The sequence below is a fragment of the Marmota marmota genome, unplaced genomic scaffold (genome assembly GCF_001458135.2).
Source record: "Marmota marmota marmota unplaced genomic scaffold, marMar, whole genome shotgun sequence".
Lineage (NCBI taxonomy): Eukaryota > Metazoa > Chordata > Mammalia > Rodentia > Sciuridae > Marmota > Marmota marmota.
Window position 1 is genome coordinate 35,880,649 of NW_026000229.1, and position 22,671 is coordinate 35,903,319.

Here is a 22,671-nt window from a genome sequence, read left to right on the forward strand (position 1 = left end):
ACCACTGAACTCTCTGGGCCCTTAAGAGATTGGGGTTGCTCCATCCTTCATCCTGGAATAAACAGGGCTGTAGACAGTCCTACCTTGGGTCAGACGGCAGGAGGCAGTGACCTCACGGCCATTGACTGTGCAGCATGCCCCCTGAGCAGGCCGGAGAATGACTACCCCACAGGTGTTGGTGATTGTGCAGTGGTCTCTCTCAATCAACGGACCCTGAAGGACTACAGAAGGGTTGGGGGGGTCACTTGGGTGGGTGGGGGACAATCCAGGGAAATACCTCCTCCAGTCTTATTAAGGGATCTGAATCCAACATCCATAAGATTTCATATCATAAAAAGAAAGGAAGAGCTACCACCTCAAACCACCAGATCTAAAATCCTACCACTGTGTAGATCTTTAAAAGTGTAGTAACAGAGAAGCAGATCCTTAATACTTCAACGATTCTGTTCCTTTAAAAACATCATCATATTCCTCTGAAGAAATATTTTAGGCACAAATAACTGCCACAAGTGTCAGGCCCCTGTGTGATGTTACTTACCAATGTCCTGTTCTTGGTCCGAGTCAATCCTTCCAATTTTTGTTATCCCCTCCTGTGGGGGCAAAGAAAACTATTTTAATAAAACAAAAAGTGATGCTTAGCCTTAAAGGAGAGTCCATTCTTGAGTATTATCACTGTCTTCACATTCCAATTTTTTCTGTACCACTTCTCAACTTTGGTGTAGGTGGTTCTGACTCTCTGCCTACCTCACACTGCAGCCCAGAAAGCCCAAAAGAAGGTGGTGAGGGTGGTAGACAACACAGTTCTAGCTATTTGCAAAGTTGGCAAACTTCTTTATGTCCTATAAGTTGAAGCTAAGGAATAGCCAGTACTGGCCAGATATTCTCTAGTCAGAGGAAGTAGGCATAAAGTATAGCTTTCCCCAAAAAAGGGCTAAGATTAGTGTGGTCCAAGTTTGATCAGTAAATCTTAAAGAGACAAGTTTTTAATGAAGATTTATGGAAACATAGAATTATTACCTTCATGGTCCACAGATGAAGTTTAACAGACACCAGATTCTAAGAAGGATAAAGCACAAATAGGAAAAAAGCACCTCTAGAATCAAAAAGAACTGAAAGAGAATATAAAAGAGTAGAGGGAAATTGGAGTTAGTATAAACAAATCATGGGTTAATAGAAGACAAGACAACCTTCTAGCCCTTGGAGTATGGCAAATCTGCTTACAACCACAGAGCTCTATCTGGAGCAGGCGGCAACGGCAACAAAGATACTAAATTTTAGATGCATCTTTATCATTTACTGAATAACCATTCCCAACATTCCAGGTATTATGCTGAGTGCTTTATAGACATCATCTTATTTCATTCTTTAACAACCTAAAACAGGTACTATTGTCTCCTTATAGAGGAGAAATCTGAAACTCATAAATTGCCCAAGAAACCCACATATTCAGTAGGAGGGCTATGACTAGAATTTAGATCTTCCTTGATCCTATACCCTTGCTTTTTTGGACTCACATACCACCTTCTCAGTAACATGTTTTCATAGAGACTAGAGTTATCTAGAAGGCTTCACTGTCAGCAGCAAGAAAGGGAGCTCCCCCAAAATAACTTGTGAGAAGAAAGAATTTTTGGAGGTAAAGAATTTTGGAGGTACCTCTGCCTCTCCTCCCTGCATACACACAGCCAGAAACCAGCCTTTTCCTGCTCAGCAACTGAGGATCCAATGAGTCAATAGATGACAGTCCTCACAAACTATCTTATTTATTTACTTTTTAAATTTTGTTTGTGGTACTGGAAATTGAATGCAAGGGCACTCTCCTGCAGGGAAGAAACTACCGAAAAAAGATTTTGCATCTTAGATAACAAGGACCTGTTTGCTGCTCCTTCTGCCTCTTTATGCAGGGAACATTGGCAGCAAAACAGCGAGTACAAAGTATCAGTCACCTATGCTCTACCCATCCTTTCTTAAGCCCCATCTCTATCCAAAGGAACTTTTCAAGGTGACCCAAGGGAAAAAGGGATTTCAGGGCATCACCAGGAACTAGTTCCAGATCTGTAACTAAGTTAGCAAAGCAAATAAAAATACAGAGAATTTTGCTGGGCACAGTGTCACACCTATAACCAGCTGTTTGGAAGGCTAAGGCATGAGGATCACAGTTAAAGGCCAGCCTCACAATTTAGCAAGACCCTATCTCAAAAATAAAAATTTTAAGGGTCTGGGGTTGTGGCTCAGTGGTAGAGCAATTTCCTAGCACATGTGGGACACTAGGTTCAATCTAATAAACAGATAAATAAAATAAAGGTACTGTATTCATCTACAAAATATTTTTAAAATATTTAAAAATTTAAAAAAGTTATTTTTTTTTTAATTCTAAAAAGGGGTTGGGGTGTGGCTTAGTGGTGGAGTACTGTACTTGCCTATCATGCACAAGGCCCTGGGATCCATCCCCAATACCATAAAACAACAATAACAACAAACTAACAGACAATCTTGGTCCATTACAATTAAATCATTACCTAAATCAGGATCTAAATACATTAAAAAAAAAAAAGAAAATGAAAATGAAAAAAATGGGTACATAAAATGCAGAAGTGCCAAGATTTAGAACCAATCTAAAATATCATCATATAGGTCCAATGCACCATGGGAGCAAAACCCTCACTAGATGCCAAATAAAAAATCAGCAATCTGATAATCACTCATCTCCAGGAAATTCAATTAGCAGACATGGCCCTTCACCCTCTGATGCTACCCTAAGCTTTCCTACTTAACATCTAACTTCATTTGCATACTCCATATCCAATCAATACATCAGATCAGTTCTACTCAGTGACCAGTTTAATGGATCTGATCTCTTCCCCGCATCTCCTATGGTTCAGGACTAATAAATGGATTTATGCCCTTTTGGTATTTAGATTTATTGTTAAGATAAAAGGAGACAGCCACTTCTGCCTGAGGCATTTCACTGAAACAATTTATGCTCAGTATGCCAGAAAAAAAGCTACTTTACCTTTTAGACACACAGCCTCTGCTAACTTCCCTAGGGGCTTATCCTAAGAACACAGATGAGCTTTCATATGCACTAAAGCAGCAGAAGCCTAATTTCTCCTGGGATAACAGAAGCATTACATATCCCCATCAACTCTTTGTTCTTTTTAAATGTCACCTGGGGATAAAGAGAATAGAAAATGGATTTTTCAGTGAGCACAGGGAGGGTGACTGGTGAAATGTGTTCTTCTACCCATATGAACCGTCCTCCAACAGAAGGACATATTAGCAAGGACACAGCATAAGGCTCTATCTACCATGGGTAACTTTTTTTTTTAAATGATGCAATGTGTTTTTTGACACAATACCTTTATTTTATTTATTTATTTTTTAATGTGGTGCTAAGAATGAACCCAGTGCTTCACACAGGCTAGACAAGTGCTCTACTACTGAGCTATAATCCCAGCCTGAGTCATTAACTCTTAAAACTACTTCATTTTAATCTCCAGGATATATAAAGAACTCAAAAAACTTGCCACCAAAAAAAAAAAAATAACCCAATCAATAAATGGGAAAAGGAACTGAACAGACACTTTACAGAAGAAGAAATATGAATGGTCAACAAATATATGAAAAAATGTTCAGCATCTCTAGCAATGAGAGAAATGCAAATTGAAACTAAGATTTCATCTCAATCCAGTCAGAATGGCAGTTATCAAGAATACAGACAGCAATAAGTGTTAGTGAGGATGTGGGGAAAAAGGTTCACTCATACATTGCTGGTGGGACTGCAAATTGGTACAACCACTCTGTAAAGCAGTGAGATTCCTTAGAAAACTTGGAATAGGGCTCAGGAGACGGAGGCAGGAAGATCGTGAGTTTAATGGCAGCCTCAGCAATGGCAAGGTGCTAAGCAACTCTAAAAGACCCTGTCCCTAATAAAATACAATATAGGACTGGGGATGTGGCTCAATAGTTGAGTGCCACTGAGTTCAATCCCTGGTACCAAAAAAAGAAAACTTAAAATGGAACCACGATTTGACCCAGTTATCCCACTCCTCGGCTTATACCCAAAGGATAAAATCAACATACTACAGTGATACAGCCACATCAATAGCCAAGCTATGGAACCAACCTAGGTGCCCTTCAACAGATAAATGGATAAAGAAAATGTGGTATGTATACACAATGGAATATTACTCAGACATAAGAAGAATGAAATTATGGCATTTGCTGGTAAATGGATAGAACTCAGGCTAGCACGCTAATTGAAATAAGCCAGTTCCAAAAACCAAAGGCTGAATGTTCTCTCTGATATGTGGATGCTAATCCATAAAAAGAGAGGATAGGAAAGTAGAAGTTCATTGAATTAGACAAAGGGGAATGAAGGGAAGGGAGGAGAATGAGCATAGAAAAGACAGTAGAGTGAAATAGATATAACTTCCCTATGTTCGTGCATGATTACATGACCAGACTACATCATGTTCAACCACAAGAATGGGATCAAAGTTATAATGAGTTGCATTCCATGTATATAAAATATGTCAAAATATACCCTACTGTCATGCATATCTAAAAAAGAACAAATAATAAATATACTCTAAAAAAACTACTTTATTTATGGCCTGGGGCTATAGTTCAGTAACATAGCACATGTATGAGGCACTAGGTTTGGTCCTTACCACCACATATAAACAAACAAACAAACAAATAGAATAAAGGCATGCTGTCCATCTACAATTACAAAAAAATTTTTTAAAAAAAAAGCTACTTCATGGGGTTGTGGTTGTGGCTCAGTAGTAGTACGCTTGCCTGGCACTGAGTTCACTCCTAAGCACCTCATGAAAATAAATAAATAACATGAAGGTACTGTGTTCATTTAACTAAAAAATATTAAAAAAACAAAACAAAAAAAAACTACTTCATTTAGAAATGATGATCTGGCTTCCAGGTGTCAAAAAGCCATGTGAGCCAGTTCTTATTTTAAGGGCCTTAAATTCATTCTATTTTTCCTAGATAGATGCATATCATCCTCCATACCACCCCATTACAATTTTTTGGGCCTTCCTTCATTCTTTAAGCTTCATTTATCTACTTTCTCTGTGCCCTCTTCTTTTCTAATATAAGTCAAATGGAGGTATATTTTTTGTTCATTTAGGAGTTGAATAAAGTAGGAAAGCATCAGAAGAAACTTTTAGGTTTTCCAAATTCCCCCATCTTTGAGCAGCCTGTATCTGTAGAATTTTAGAGCCCGTACGGGCCACCAAATGCCACAATCTGGCTGGGCACAAAATAACCCAGCCGCCAGGAGGCACTTGTAGGTTCAAACAGGAACTACTTTATTGCCCGAACTCTCACCGGCACTCCACGTGCACTGCCCGGGAACTCTACCCCCCTCCACTGGCTCTGAGAGAACTCAACGGAAACTCAAAAGTAGCGGATGCCCAAGGCTGCAGGAGCCGCCCTATTGCCAGACAGCAGGGGTCTATATACAACTGAATACACAGCCTGTTTCAATCCAGCATCATTCAGTCACAGCAATTATACACAGCTTAACTTAATTATCATCATCTTAATGGCTCACTGGCGTCACCTCTCAACCACTCCTTCTGGCAAAATGCCATGCGTCATCCTGACTGGCTCTCAACATCGAGACAAGTCTTGCTATGTTGCCCGGGCTGGCCTTGAACTCCTGGACTTAAGCATTTTTCCTGCCTCAACCTCCCAAGTAGCTGAGACTACAGGCACATACCACATACCACCATGTTCAGCTTACACCGAAAAGTATTTTTAAAGTTAGGATTTCACTTTCCAAGACTGTGTACCCTGTGCTTCAAAAATCCAGAAAGAAATAAAAGAAGAATCATCATTCTTGTTTTAAAACAAGGAAATAAAGACACAGAAAACAGAAGCAAGTTTATAACAACAACACTAGCAGTTGAAAAACAAATGATTTTTCTGATGTCCAGTATTACACGCGATTACACAAAATCAAAGCAGATCACAATTTGTTAGCAAGACTGGTCTCCTGAGAGCAAATCTGAAGGCAGCTCTGTGGCATCTGTCTCAATTCATAGAAACATGGCTGCCACCTCCTTCACTTCTGGGGCCAATGGCTCAGGAAGAAAAGAGGTGTACCAGTCTCCTCACCTTGAGGTAGTACAGCACAACACCTGTACTAAGCACATCGTCCTCCAAGTCCATCAGGTGTGGCAAACTGCAGTCAATGACCACCCCAGCCCTCCTCTTGTTGATGTCCACACTGTAATGTTCCAGGAGGGCCTGCCAGTCATTCCACTTCTGGGTCCATTCTTTAGTCAGCTTGTCTATCTGCAGAGGTACAGGAGGTGATCTTAGACAGTTGGTGTGGGAAACAGACTAAAGGTAAAAGGTTACTATGAAATGTTTCCCCAGGGTATTAATTTCTCATGATCCCCACTGTTACTATTCAAAGACTCTCAGAAGCCCTTGTACCTCTTCCAACTATGAGCTCTCTGTAATGTTTTCTTCAAAAAGCAAGTCTTACTTTTTTTTTGGGGGGGGAGGGCGGGCATACCAGGGATTGAACTCAAGGGCACTCGACCACTGACTTCCTCAGCCCTTTTTTTGCATTTTATCAGAGACAAGGTCTCACTGAGTTGCTTAGCGCCTTGCTAAATTGTTGAGGCTGGCTTTGAACTCATGATCTTTCTGCTTCCACCTCCTGAGTCACTGGGATTATGGCTGTGTGCTACCACACTAGCCGCAAGTCTTACTTCTATAAACAATTTCCCTCAATAAATGTTCAAATTTTCTGTAATAACATGTACCATCTAATTAGCAAAGAAATGTAATTAGATTATTTTGTAAAAATTAATTGGTATGTTACTCTGATATCTATGTTTATAATATTCCTTTCCCCATTTTTTAAAGTTTTTTTTTTTGGTTCTAATTAGTTATACATGACAGCAGAATACATTTTGACACATTGCATACAAATGGTGTACAACTTCTCATTCCTCTGGCTATACAAGATGCAGAGTCTCATGGGTCTTGCAGTCTTACAAGTACATAGGGTAATAACGTCCATCTCATTTTATCATCCTTCCCACCCCATACCCCCTCCCCTCCCCCGACTCCAATCCCCCCCACCTTTTTTTTAAAGATACTGGGAATTATACCAGAGTCTTGTACAGCAAATGCTCTTTCACTGAGCTATACCACCAGTCCTTTTTAAATTTCATTTTGAGACAGGGTCTCCCTATGTTGCCCAGGATGGCCTCAAATCTGTGATCTTTCTGCCTCAGCCTCCTAAGTAGCTGGGATTACAGGTGTGCACTACAGTGCCAGCTCCCATTTATTTCTATGTGATCCATATTTGGGATTCCTTTTATGATTTACTGAAGCCAGGAGAAAGAGATAAGCCTAGGCAGATAGGTAAATGGGCACCAGGGAAACTTCCTGGGCAGCAGAGCACAAACAGCAGCTGCAGAATTTTTCTGAGAAACTGCAAGAAAGTTATTTTTAAATGGAGACATACATGACCTGGAGTCCATTTTCCAAAGAAGGAAAAATGCCTGGTCAATATTTTACTTTACCGTATTATATTACATTGTATTATTTTATTTTATTGGTACCAGGGATTGAACCCAGAGGTGCTTAACTACTGAGACCACATCCCCAGCACTTTTTATGTTTTATTTTGAGACAGGGTTTTGCTAAATTGCTTATAGCCTTGCTAAGTTTCTGAGGCCAGCTTTGAAATTTGCAATTCTCTGCTTCAACCCCTCCCCATATACATCTGGCACTGGTCAATAATTTGGTTGGACTAAAGGCTGCATGGATACCTCATGGACACCTAGTGCCTTACCCAGAATTGGTCAGGTGGTTGAGTTCCTTAAACCTAGGGATCCATATAAATCCTAGGCAATAGCCATTCACTGACAACCTTCTCAGGTTCCCTTCCATTTGAGGGAGCCGTGCTTTACTTTGCTTTAATAAATTCTTATACTTTGCTTTTATCTGTTGCTATTTGTGAATCTCATTCTTTGAATTTGTGAGACAAAGAACCCACCCAATTCCATGCTCTATGTTACACTAAGTAGGGAGCTCAAACCTGCTTCTAGAGATAATACTGGGTCCACCCACCTTTAATTCATTTCTCAGAATTAGTTCCTTCAGATTTTCATCCTTTTCATCATTTAATGAACTGAAGTTCCTCTGCACAAACAAAAAGAGAAAGGTGCTTCGATGTTTTCCTGATGAACTATAGGTAGTTCTACACTTACACTTGCAGAAGAAGGTACAGGACTAAAGGAAATACTTCATCATTAAAATCAGAAATAAATCAGGAGTCTAAGAATTTGGAATCATACAAAGAAGAAGAATTCAAAGAAAATTTTCTCTAGAACCCTATTCTCCATGTCTGCCCACACATAGAACAAGGGCCATTGGGGAAATGCCCTCTGGACAAGAGATGATAAAGCCAGATGATGCCCAAACCATCTGAAGTTACATAGAGAAATCAGTGTAATCCCCCTCCTATCTTTGTTCCATGAAATGTCAACTGTGAACATGGAGTATAGCAGGTCCCATGCTAAGCAGAAAAAAAGGGGACTTGGGAAGAGAAACTCATTTAAACATGGAAAAGTTTTGATTGCCTGTATACCAATTCAAAGCTCAGCAACATGGCTTTCAGTCTCTCAATCTCTTCCCTGAGTTCTCTGATGAGCTTCACATTTGCATCCTGAAACACAGAGGACTCGGTCACTGATTGATATCAGGCCCTAACCAGTTATGAAATGCTAAAAGCAACTGCTTAGAAGAAGTAGATTAACTCCTTCGGAGTAATTTCTAGAGCAATTTTTCTCAAAGTTCAGTCCCAAAACCAGCAGTAAGCAACTTCATCTAAGAACCTGTTAGAAATACAAATTATGGCCTCAACCCAGATCTACTAAACCAGCAATTCCTGAGGGCTGGGGCCCAGCTATATTATGGCAAACTCTCCAGGTGACCCCCAACCCCACCCCAACACTGAGGATTGAACCCAGGAAATTTCTACCACTGAGCAACATTCCCAGCCCTTTAAAAAATGTTTTGTTTTGTTTTTTTGAAACAGGGTCTAGCTAAGTTGCTGAGGCTGGTGGAATTTGCAATCCTCCTGGCTTAACCTCCTGAGTAGTTGGAATTACAGGCATGCACCACTGCACCTGGCATCCAGGTGATTCTTGTACTCATTACCCCGGAGCAGGAGATCAGGAAGGTAACATAAACCAGGTAACATAAACTTGATACCTGCCTAATTACATTGCCTCATACAATATTCTCCATATGGGCTATATATGTCTGGTCACTGTTGTGAACCCTGCTCTGGAAGTTTTCACTAAAATTGTAAAGGAGATAAGAAACATTTGGAATATTCTTCTGATTGTGTAGCTCTCATAAAATATAAATTTCTTACACTCCTTTTTAAATCCAAAACAGAGAAGTCACTGCAACTTATATAGAGAAAAACAAATAAAAACTCACAAGACATAAATTAACATCAATTAAAAATAAAAATAGTTTTAAAAGCCCTTTCTTAGGGTAGCAATGGAACACTAAGGATCTTAAGAGGACTGGCTTTAAATAAATATTTAAAATAAATTATCCATAAAACATTACCGACTGAAGTAAGCAGAGCTATAAAAGAAGAGTACGGTATTACATTGGAAGAAAGAAGTTAATTCTCTTATCATTTGGAGAACAAGTCTGACAGGTGAGTACAAAGAAAAAGAAACAGTAACATCAATAACTATATCAGACTGGGACTTCCAATGAATTTCTCACCTCATTTACCCGTGGCTTATTGATGATGTTTTTGGCATTCGATGCATACCTCAGTGTGCTCATGGTCTCACTGTAGCTAGTATGTGCAGGAGATACAGCTAAGGTAGAAAGAGAAAGTTGAAAATAGATGAGAAGCCCTTCCAATCTAATCCTTAACACTCACCTTGATGCTAACGCCCATAATAGCATCAGATCAATATTGGCATCAGATTCACCATTTTAGGTCGGGAGCCATTTTATCTAGTGTCTCCAAAGTTTGGATTCTGGGACAATGTGCTTAACTTCCTGTAAGAACATGTGTCTGCTAAACGATCAACCCCACCCCCGGTTATGACACAACCCCTAAGCAGCCTATGAAATTCCTCTTGTGGGCCATAAAGCTGCTCTGTGAGTGCCGACTCGCTGCTGCTCTCCTCGAGGGACAACATTGTAGATTTGATTCATGCTACTAACAATAAATCTCTTGCGTGAGATTCCGGTGCGTGGTGTGGTCCTTGGACTTTTCGTGGACTCTGCAAGTGTCCTCTCAGCCCATGCTGTATAAGAGACCCTTGAGGGAATGAGGAACATTAGTGTGCAGGCCCTTTTCTGAGGCAGAGCAGTGCCAACACAGAAGCAGCTCCAGCATCCCACTTACTGGCAACCATGATAGTTTTCGAGTTGCCACCAAGGCTGTCCTTCAGCAGCCAGGTCAACACAGAGTCTCGGTAGGGGATATAAGACTGCCTCTGGGAGGATCCCCCTCTACTGCTGGTTCCAGGAGAGACAAGAATCCCACTGTCACCACCAGTGTTGGCTGTGCTCTTGAGGCTCTGGCAGCTGCTGAACACTTGCGAGTTCTGGGCTTAAGAGAAAAAAAAAAAAAATATATATATATATATATATATATGTATATATATATATATATTTCTTCTTTCATATATATATATATATGAAAGAAGAAAGAATTATGAAGCAAATTCATAAAAACAAAACAACCATTGGAGAACATATACTTAGCAATCATACTTCCTAATCCCTTTTTGCATATGATAAGATGCCTTAAATTTGAGCCCTAAATCAGACTTTGAATTCATGATATGGATTATTTGAGTGACATAATTTTTTAGTGTCTCCTATTTTTGAAATGATAGTATTGTAACTGTGACCACATCATGTTCTAAGATCACAGGTACTTATCATGCCCCAAGCCAAAAGGTCACCTTATCAAAAAGAACCTTATAAATGTCTCCCCCACTCTTTTGTGGGGAGGGTAGTACTGGGGATTAAACCCAGAAGCACAGTATCACTGAGCTACATCCCCAGACATTTTTTTTTTTTTAATTTTGAGAATGGTCTTGCTAAGTTGCTCAGGTTGGCCTCAAACTTACAATTCTCTTGTTTCAGCTATCTACCAATTTTTTTTATAGTTATAGATGGACAGCATGCCTTTATTTGTTGTTTAGGTTTTTGTTTTTTTTTTTTAAATGCTGTGCTAAGTATTGAACCCAGTGCCTCATAAATGCTAGGCAAGGGCTGTGTCACTGAGTTACAACCCAAACCCTATCTACCAATTTTTACAAAATGAAAACAATATGAGTTATTTTCTAAAATCTCCCTCCCACTCCAATCACCTCATCTGCCAGCAATACCTAAGGTGGAAATGACGATTCCCAGAGTCACAAGAGACTTGTTGATATTGGCTCCTTCAGTAATCCGGTCTTTACAATAACTGGGATCTGCTTTTTCACTAAAACACAATGAGGAAAACAAAAACAAAAGCAGACAAAAAACTACCCTTATAATATTGTTTAAAGATACTATTCATTATGCTGTATATCATGTTGTAAAAGATCCACATAATACATTCTTTTTAGAATTCAGCTCCAGAAAAGGAGGTAACCATCTTATAATCAACTGGCCTCCTAATTTTTAGGCAATAAAAATCAAATAACTCACTATATTTCTATTTTTGTCTATCATATCACTTTAAGCTAAATGTAATGTTCATTTAAAATAATGATATTAGCATAGCTTTTTTGGTTTATTCTCTTCTGCTCTATCTTTATTGTTTTAAATTTACATATTAATGGATTTATAGTATCTTTGTCATTAACTATCAACTGTCTCAAATTTCCTTTAAATTAATGATAAATATTAAAAATTCACAATTCAGATTGGCTGATAAAGTTTCTTTCAGAAAGCAGTTTCAAATTAAGAAAATTTGCCTTATTTTATCTTATACTTTCCCATGACCACATTATCCCCAAGACTGTCATCTTTCTGGATGTATTCTTGCCTACAATTCACACTTTCTTTTAATAATTACAAGGCAATACTTTCTCCCCAACTTCATAATATCTTTAAAACTTTCTTTAAAAGATATTCTGTCTACCATACTGAATTAATATTAAATCAAAGGAAAAATTATGCTAACTCAGTTACCTCCACTTAGTGTTGAACCACGATGCAAAAAAAGAGACCACCGACTCCAATTTTAAATCAAATTAAAGCAAGCTTATATTGTTTACACAAAGAAAGCTGGCTAGGATTGTCTCTCCCTAAGCCGGGCTAAAGATCAGCCACCCAGCTCTCCAGGAACAAGGTTTTATAGCATAAAAAGTTGCAAAGTGGGGAGGGTGTCTTGAGAACTTACAGATAACAGGATTTTGACAAGCATAACAAAAAGGCAGATAGCAGGTTAATGATCTACATGGTATGATATTTTAAGGTAGGGAGTAAATTTAGATCCCAACATCAGAATTTATGAGACGCTGCTGAGGTTTCAGAGAGGGTTATTATCTGGTCAGGGGGAGCCAGGATTTATGAGGTGCCACAAAGGTTTTAGAGAAGGTTGTTATCTGGTCAAGGAAAGCCAGGCATGGGTAAGTTCAAGTCATAGGCAGGAATTCCAAACAAGTTTAGAAATCACAGTAATTTATAGTGATAGACCCAGCCTGATTCCCTCTTAAAATTGGAAGCCATCTTGCCACAAAGCCATGAAAAGCTAATTTCGGCTTCACTATAAATTACTGCAAATTCTGAACTTGCTTGGAATGCTTGCCCATGCCTTGAACTCACCCATGCCTGGCTTTCCCTGACCAAATAGCAGCCCTCTCTGAAACTTTAGTGACGTCTCATAAATCTTGGCCTTCCCTGGTCAGATAACGACCCTCTCTGAGGTTCTAATGACCTTCATAAATTCTGATGTTGGGGCCAGCAAAAATATAAACTAGCATTTGTGTTATGCTTGTCAGAGTTTTGTTATCTATAACCCCCCTTTGTGTAACTTTCTGGGCTATAAAGCTGGGCTGCAAGAAAGCTGTGGGGCTGTCGTATTCCTGCGGTTTCTGTTGGGAGAGGCAGCCAGGCCAGTTGAAATAATAAGCTTACTTTAATTTGATTTTAATTGGAGTCAGTGGTCTTTTCTTTGCATCCTGGTCTAACAATAGTAAAACAGAAATTAACTTTTCATGACTTTGTGACAAGATGGCTCCCAATCTTAAGAGGAATTAGGCTGGGTTCATCACTTAGAATACTTAATTTCTTTTTTTCTAAAGCATTCTTTTTTTTTAACCTTAATTAAATTAATTAATTTATTTTTATGTGGTGCTGAGGATTGAACCCAGTGTCTCATGTGTGCCAGGCAAGCACTCTATCACTGAGTCACAACCCTAACCCCTAGAGCAGCTATTTTCAATCTTGGCTATACACTGGTTTAAAAAATACTGATGCCTACACCCCGACATCCACACTAAAAATCCAACTTATTTGATCTAAGATGCAGGCATTAGGAGTTTTAAAAGGCCTACCAGAGATTTTAATGGGCAGTTAAGACTGAGAACCCCTAATGTAAAGGAACTTTTCAGCTCCTGACACACCATAACTTTTAACCTATCATTCAAGAATTTCTTTTATAATTTTCTTAGGATGACTGATAAGTAAAAAGAGACCAGACCAAACTTATTCTGTGTAAAATGGGCAAGAACAAGATCATTGTCAAAGGAATAATTAGCCTTGGCTTAGAAATCCTAATTACCTGCCTGCTAGGTCCACAAGGTTGATCTTGCTAGCAATCTCAGATGGGAGATTGTTTTCCAGGATTGCCTAAAGGAGAAAACACATTTAAAGTTGTCAATTGGGATGATTTGCATTTTTTCCGCCTCAGACACTCTCCAACCCAAGGTGATATTTTGGATTTTTATCCAATTCACTCAAGACATGTGTATTCTAATGTGCTCTGAACCAGAAGAGCTCTCAGTATCTGATAGATAAAATCAGTAAGCTCTAGGCTTAAAACCACTTAAAATCACTAGCATGTCTCACAGAGTAATCAGGGAAAATTCCCATCAAGTTCTCTGAGCATAATTTTCAAAGGCACCAGGAATTTTAGTACAATTTACCAGGCAAACATTCTCCTTCAGGGGGCTCTGACTCTTATCAGAGAACTACAATAGATGGGATGTCCCATGATGAGGTTTCTCTCTCTGGTTAACTTTAGTCACATATTTACCTGCCAGCTCAGGAATTCTATGCATTCTAGCCTTAGGCAGCAAAACTACTTTTCTTTTTTCTCTCCACTAATTCAACATGGGTTTTCTGTTTTGTTTAATAACATTTTAATGTTATGAGTCCATCACTGAAATCTAGTTTTAAGATACTTCCAATAAGCCCCAAATTCACTCAAGTCTCTTTGCAGTTGATCTCTGGACCCATGAACTTTCTATATAAATGTAACCTTTTTAGGATATTTCCAATAAATGGTATACAACAATCTGGCTTTTTTATTTTTATATTTTGGTATTGGGAATTGAACCCCAGGGTGATAAACCATTAAGCCACATCCATAGCCTGTTTTATTTTTTGAGACAAGTCTCAGTTGCCTAAGACTTCATTAAGTTGCTGAGGCTGGTCTTGAATTTTCAATCCTCCTGTCTCAGCTTCCCAAGTTGCTGGGATTATAAGCATGAGCAACTTCTGGCTTCTTTTACCATGCAGCAATATTTTGAGATTCATCTATTTTGAGACATGTATCAACAGTTCATTTTTATTGCAGAGTAGTATTGCATTGCATGATTACACCATACTTATCCATTTCCTTTTGATAGACATCTGGGTGTTTGTAATTTTAAGTAATTTCAAATAAAGCTGCTATATATATTTGTATAGAAGTCTTTTAATGGACATATGATTTCTTTTATCTTGGGGAAAATAATAAGGTATATATTTAACTTTTTAAGAAATTGCTAAATTCTTTTCCAAAGTTGTTCCACTTTATCTTCCTACCAATAGTATAACATATGAAAACTCCAGCTTCTATACATCTGGCCAATATCCAGTGAAAAAAAACTTCAATTTAGATATGTTAAAAAGTGGGTAGTAATATTTCATTAGTTTTTTTTTAGTTTCATTTTTCTAATGATTAATGATATTGACTATTTTTTAAAGTACTTAATTCCCACTTGTATATTTTTCTTTAGTGAAAGAAATGCTCAAATTTTTTGCACATTGCCTTGAGTGTGTTGAGTTTAGAGAGATCTTCGTGTATTCTGGGTACAATTCTTTATCAGATTTATGTTTTGCAAGTCAGTTCTCCCTACCTGTAGCTTTTCTTTTTACCCTCTTAACATTGTCTTTCAAAGAACAGAAACATTATTTTTTAATGAAAATAAGCTTTATTAGCATCAAGCAATAAATACATGCAAAGATGCAGTTTTAGTTATTTTATTCCAGATGTTTTGATCAACTTACAATAAACACAGAACCACAGGCCACATACAGTCTTAGTATGAAAAATTTCAGGGTCCTCTTAGATTTGGCAGGTTGCTCTTTCTTCTGTATTTATAACTTGTGCATTTTTAAAATTGACTTCAAAGCATTAAGTCATGCAAATGCATAAGCAAAAAAGAAGTGCAATTAAGCAGAATCTACACTTGTATGGCAGGCACACTGACCAGCTAAGTGAAGTGGTCAGGATGCATTAAAATAAAGTCTTTGGGATTGAATGAGTTTATGAAAAGTAACAAAGAACAATTTGGGTGACATAAAGTACTCAACAACAACAAATTCCTAACTACTTAAAATGCAAATCTTAATTAACTTTGAAATCTTTCCCAATATTTTGAAACTGTAGGTTCAGAGCCCAGTGAACTTTGGGAGAAAAAATCTAAAAACTATTACCATTTTGAAAACAAGTGTTTCATCTGAACAAGGGATATGAGCTGTAACCTCTCATACTGTAGAGAGATGAGAACCTCCCAAGCTGACCAGGAGGCTAGGATCTGTTTCTGGCAAGCACGACACTCTCGAACCAGTCCTCGAGCATGACCAACACCTCATTTTAGTTTCTCCATGGCACTCTTGCTCCCTGCATAATGTGTCTTATATCCTTCCTCAGCTCTTCAATGATGGCCAACAGTTCTGCATACTAGTTCTGGGGTACCTGTCTCTGGCCTCTAGTTGCTCAGCAGTTGGCAATATTGGGAGGACGCTGTCAGGCTGGTGGAAAGCAAGCAGACACTTCTAGTGGCTTTAGGGCAGCAGCGGGCCTGTTTTATGAAATATTTGGTTTATCCTTGAGAATGTTCACATACTGCTTGACATTAAGGTATTCTGCAGATATAAGTGGAGTGTCCCGTAAATGTCAAATCATGTTGGTTGATAATGTTCAAATTTTATAATATCTTGCTGACTTTTGTCTGTGGATAACAATCTGTGGATGCTCAAGTCACTTTCAGTACCAGTTACTGAAAGTGAAGTATTGATGCTGAATCATTTATTTCTATTTTCAATTTTACGAGTTTTTCTCTTCACATATTTTGGGGTTTTGTTGTTATAAGTATATATAATTGTAATATCTTGATATTAATCTTTTATCAAAACGTCCTTTTTTGTCTTTAGTATTTTTCTTAAAATACTTTTGCTTGACATTAATGTAGTACTCTGGCTCATTTATGGTTACTTTTTGTATTATATATCTTTCCTGTCTTTTTACTTTCTGTATTTTTTAATATAAGGCATATTTTTTTTGTTTGTTTTGTGTGTTTTGTTTTGTAGATAGCATATAGATGGTCTTGCTTTTACTATTTGACAACTTGAATCATATTCATACTAATGTAATTACTGATGTGTTCAGAATCACATCTGTTGTTTTTCTATTTATTCCATACATCTTAGGTTGGGTTTTTTGTTTTGTTTTAGTTTGGTTTTGGTTACTCTTTCATTGTCCTTTCTCTATTAAGTAAGTACAATTGTCCTTCAGTATCCTCAGGGGAATTGATTCTAGGACCTCTGTGGATAACAATCTGTGGATGCTCAAGTTTATCTTATATAAAACAGCAGATTATTCGCATAGAACCTATACAACATCCTCCAATTTAACTTAACTTTAGATTACTTACAATACCTACACAATATAAATGTTATGTAAATAACTGTTATACTGTATTGTTCAGGGAACAATGAAAAGGAATTCTGTATGTGTTCAGTACAGCACAACCATCATAGGCATCATAGGCCTAACTACATAGTACTTGATCAATGGATATGCAGGGTCAACTGTATTTGTAGTGTGCCATTTGAATTTCTGTTGATTTTTAAAATTATATTTTTAACTGTTTTCATGTGGTTGCTCTATAGATGACAATGTGCTCTTGACATGTGATCTTCAAAACACTAACTTAATTTCTATAAAATATAGAAACTTTGATCCAATGCATCTTTTTTGCCATCCCCTCGCTCCCACCTTGTGTTATTACTGTCAATATATACAATGTACATATATGATAATGTGTATACATGACAGGGTACAATACAATGTTATAATTATTGCTTTATATAAATTTATTCTTTTAATGATATTGAAGAAATGACATATATTTATGTAGCCTTTTATATTTACTCACATATTTGTCATTCCCAGAACATTTCATTACTTCCTGTGGATTTAGGTTACTTTTTTATATCACCTTTGTTCAGCCTAAAAGGTTTCATTGAGTTTTTCTTATAATGTAGAACAACTAGCAATCTGTGAGTGATGTTCTAGTTTCTTTCTTCTGGGCTTTTTTTTTTTTATACTAGGGATTGAACCCAAGAGACTTTACTACTGAACTATATATCCAATCCTTTTTATTTTTTATTTTGAGAAAGGTCTTGCTTAGTTGCTGAGGCTGGCCTCAAACTTATAATCCTTCTGTCTCAGACTCCCAAGTTGTTGGGATTACAGGCATGCATTACCACTTCTAGCTTCATCTTCATATTTGAAAGTGACTTTGGTTGAACATAGAATTTTTGTTTGACAGTTTTATCTTCTATCAGTATTATAAATTCTGAGGCATGATGTTTCTAATAAGAAGTCAGACACCAATCATATAATTGTTCTTCTGCATATGATGAGTCATTTTGTCCTAATTGTTTTCAAAATTTCCTCTTTGTCTCTCAATTTTTTTATTATGATGTATTTAAATGTGGATGTCTGTGTTGATTTTAACTGGAGTTCTTGAGCTTCAGAGATGTATAAATTAATAATTTTCAACAAATTTGGTAAGTTATGGGTCATTATTTTTCAATATTTTAAAAAATTCCCCATTTTCTCTCTTCTTTTTGGTATTTCCATTATGCATACTCCAACATTTGATGTCCCACACATTTGTATAGCTCTGTTCATTTTTACTTCAATATTTTTACTCTCTCCTGAAAAATTATTTCTACTGATTTCAAGTTTACTAACTGTTCTGCCATCTAAAATCTACCATTAGTCCTACTCATGAATTTTTCATTTCCATATTAAACATTTCAACTCCAGAGTTTCTGTTTAAAATTAATTTCCATCATTTTGTTGAGATTTCCCATTGAGTCACTATCATCAGGTTCTCCTTTAGTTCTCTGAACATGGTTTGTTTCTGTTCTTTGAATATAATTATATTAGCTGATGAAGACTTTATATGCTAATTCCAACATCTGGAGTATTTAGAGTTTATTTGTACTGTTTTTTTTTTTCTTAAGCATAGATCAGTTTCTTATGCTTTTGTATGTCTACTAATTTTTGATTGAATAATAGACATATTAGAGAATATACTATAACATTCACTAGCCACATGGCCCTCTTGTGCCTTCTCTGCACATATGTGCAGATTCTGTTAGGATTTTGTGGCCCAATTAGTATCTGCTATGTATACACACAGCTTTTGGAATCCAGGATATGTGAGGATCTTATCCAATCCCTATGGCTGTATCATCTCCTAAAATTCCCTATGAAATTCCCAGAGAGTCTGCCAGTCTGTGTCTTGCCTGCAATAGACCCACACTTAAGGCTAAGAGTGTCACTAACGTTTCTTGATCCTTTCTCCTCAGAGATTACACTTTAAGTGATGATGTTAAAAATCAAGTGAACCTCTCTAGCATCAGTAATAGAAAATTTCTGGTTTTCATGACCTTCCCTTCCCTTATTGAATTTCCCCATTGATAGAGCTGGTGGTATGGGGTGAGAATGGGAGCAGCTCAAAGCAGAAACATCATACATTTGTGCTGTTTTTACCTGAAATTCAGTAGTTTTCTTGAATAAATAAATCCATCTCAATTTGTTATATGTTTTTAGTCTATTTTCAGAATATAGCTTTAAAGTTGCTTTTTGGGGATACGATTTGTCAAGCTCCTCATCCCATCATAATGGAAGTGAATTTTTCACTTTTCCATTTTAATGCTCATTTTCATTTTAAATAAACATGTACTGGTTAAATGATATGAAAGTGTTCCAAAATGTTAAAAGCAAAATATATGTAGAAGATATCAGGATGTCTTTAAGGTATAGCTTAATAGATCTTGTGTAGGTCCTTTATATTATTAGGTCATATCAGAGAATCTATAAGTAGAAGGGTAGAAGAAAAAGAAAAGAAATAGGAAAGCAAGAAAGCCATCAAAAGGGACAAGAAAAAGAAGAAAGCTCACCAAATTTGAGGAGTAACCAACCTGAGTGTAGTGGATAGTGAAGATGGCATGGGATCTGCTGCTGGCCTCGTGAACATGGGTGGCTGCTGTGATTCTGTGTTCATAAGAGAAGACAGTTAGTATAAGAAATTTTTACGCATGGTGGACCCTAAAAGATCCATGGGGAACACAAGAAATGTTAGTACTGAAGGTCACAAATGAGAATCATAAAACTTCATATGAAGTTTAATACAGTTAGAAAAGAGGTCCAAAGAGGGCAGAAGTAGCACTCTAGGTGCTGATATGTGAGAATAAATGGAAGAATAGTTTCATATTAACCGACAATAAAACATTTCTAAAAAGTGATAAAGCAAAAATCAGAGTAAAAAGGGGAATATTAGAGTGCAATCAATCTGGAAAAGTACCCCTAAGACAAACCCATTTATTTATTTTATTTTTGCTACTGGGGATTGAACCCTGGGGCACTTAACCACTGAGCCACATCCCCAGCCCTCTTTTGTATTTTATTTAGAGACAGGGTCTCACTTAGTTCCTTAGCACCTTGCTTTTTGCTGAGGCTATCTTTGAACTCATGATCCTCCTGCCTCAGCCTCCGGAGCCACTGGGATTACAGGCATGAACCAGCAGCCCAGGGCAAAAGTGGTATATTTTAAAACAAAAGTATACCAGTAAATCTCTGGGTTTACTGCCTAATATTATTATATCCGGACAAACTTCATTTTGTTTGTAGTGAGAAAAAGCACTAAATCTCAGTGATTGCCCCTTCCCCTGGGTACACTACTATTCTGAGAAGGTTCTCCTGGTTGTAGAGTAAGTGTTGTCATGCACTCCAAAGGGGACTAGAACACAGGGCAGGAGAATGAGGTGAAAAGAATGATGGGAACAAACAAACCTGTTACCTGTTTGCTATTCCCTCCTCCAAGAGCTGAATTACTTGCTTATAGTTGGTAACTACATGTTGAGACAGACCTTTCATATTTGTCAGGGGGAGAAAAAAATAAAAATGAATTTTTTGATAAAGTTTAACCTTTTCATGTAGGTCTTTAACTTTATCATTCACTTTTTATATCATTTGATAAAAAAGAATGAGGAAATAACTAACTTCATTCAGATAATGAATCAACAAATACTTAATGGAAACCTACTGTTAGATACACGGTGATGGGCTCTGAACAGGTTTTTTCCTTCATAGAGATTATGATTTAGAATTCATGTAACAACTATGCTAACAATTTCTTATAATTTTGTTATGCAGATTATGATGAGCCCAGCCTAATTCCATTTTAAGATTGGGAGCCATCTCATCACAAAGTCATGAAAAGTTAATTTCTGTTTTACTATAAATTACTGTGATTTCTAAACTTGTTTGGAATTCCTGCCTATGCCTTGAACGGTAACCATGCCTGGTTTTCCCTGACCAGATAACAACTCTCTCTAAAACCTTAGTGGCACCTCATAAATCCTGTCTCCCCCTAACCAGATAACAACCCTCTCTGAAACCTCAGCAGTGCCTCATAAATTCTGATGTTGGGATCTGAATTTACTCCCTACCTTAAAATATCATGCCATATAATCATTAACCTGTTATCTGCCTTTGTATTATGCTTGTCAAAATCCTGTTATCTGTAAGTTCTCAAGACAACCCCCTTTGCAACTTTTTGTGCTATAAAATTGTGTTCCTGGAAAGCTGGGGTACTGATCTCTAGCCCAGGGTTTTCAGGAGAGACAGTCCTGGCCAGCTCAGTGTACCCAAATATAAGCTTGCTTTAATTTGATTTAAAATTGGAGTCAATGGTCTTTTCTTTGCATTGGGGTTCAACAGTTACACAAAATGTTCATATATTACCTCATTTGACCCTCAGGATTCCTGAGATGGGCCCATGCTATTATGCCCACAAGGTGGCAGACATGGTTTGGCACATAAAATATATGATGTACACACTTCTATTCTTCACACCTCTGCAGTTTACAATCATGAGGAGATTTATTGTTTACACAAGAGAGTACAGACAAGTGCCCCAGAAATAAACCAGACACTAAGGAAATCAGAGCACTGTTCAGGGAAAGCTCCACTGAATTGAGCCACTATAGAATGGGTAGGCTTTACACAGGTGAAAAGGAACCTAAAGTATGTAAATACATCTTTATGGCTGGTATTGACCAAGTCACAAAGGGCCTTTTTACAACCATTCTAGGGAATCTCTATATTCTGTATTACAATTTCTGAGCAAAATAACTTCATAGGCCTGCTACTAAATATAGTTACACCAAAAATTAACAAAGTAATTTAAATGGTGACTGGATTTACTATATTAAGGAATTCTCCTTATTTCAATGTGATAATAGTTTTGTGGTTATATTTTTTAAAAACAGGCCTTATCTTTCAGCGTTACATACTAAAATGTTTATAGTTAGACTGATGTGACATCTGGAATGTGCCTAAAAATAATAAAGGATGATGGAAGTGAATGGGAATGTAGATAAGTCAGGAGCGGCCAAGAGTTAATGGTATTATGACTGAATAACAAGCACATGGGGTTCATTACACAAGTGTGAAGTGTGTCTAACTCTGCATATATTCAAAATTTTTCATGATAAGAGTTTACAATTTTTAACAGTAAGGAGACATTCTACTTTTGATAATGGCAAATTAGATAATACAGACTACTAAAGACTTCTAGAAAAAGCTGTATAAAAAATAAAGACATCTGCTTAAAGGTGTAGAGGGGGATGACCAGTTAGTGAAAAATTTTCAGGCTGTATACTGGGGGAAAGATGGAAACCCAGAGAGATAAAGTCAACATTTGGGGATGCTTATCACACCCTTAGGGACATTTTCCAAATCTTGAGGGGAAGTGGTTTAGCCCATTTAGACAAACTGGCAGATTAGGATTAGAGTCCAGAGCCCACCCAAAGTGGATCCCCCACTTTGAAAGAAAAAACAAAGGATCA

General features: G+C 37.4%; 1 protein-coding gene across 11 annotated transcripts in view; it reads right to left on the reverse strand.

Annotated features, from left to right (window-relative positions):
* Positions 1-22,671, reverse strand: part of Stard9 (StAR related lipid transfer domain containing 9) — a 135,893-nt gene that overhangs the window by 36,824 nt on the left and 76,398 nt on the right. For 4 of the 11 annotated variants that reach the window (XR_007343901.1, XM_048793442.1, XM_048793441.1 and 1 more), the window contains 12 exons: positions 20,619-20,688; positions 19,741-19,813; positions 13,814-13,881; positions 11,427-11,524; positions 10,433-10,639; positions 9,796-9,893; positions 8,636-8,713; positions 8,116-8,187; positions 6,139-6,318; positions 1,018-1,056; positions 539-590; positions 84-221 (listed from right to left, as the gene is read on the reverse strand). Coding sequence is in view for 10 of the 11 variants with exons in the window: in XM_048793442.1 (XP_048649399.1) it covers positions 84-221; positions 539-590; positions 1,018-1,056; positions 6,139-6,318; positions 8,116-8,187; positions 8,636-8,713; positions 9,796-9,893; positions 10,433-10,639; positions 11,427-11,524; positions 13,814-13,881; positions 19,741-19,813; positions 20,619-20,688 (1,173 nt within the window). In the remaining variant the exon portion in view is untranslated. The other 7 variants (XM_015480760.2, XM_048793443.1, XM_048793449.1 and 4 more) reach the window with 5 other exon arrangements.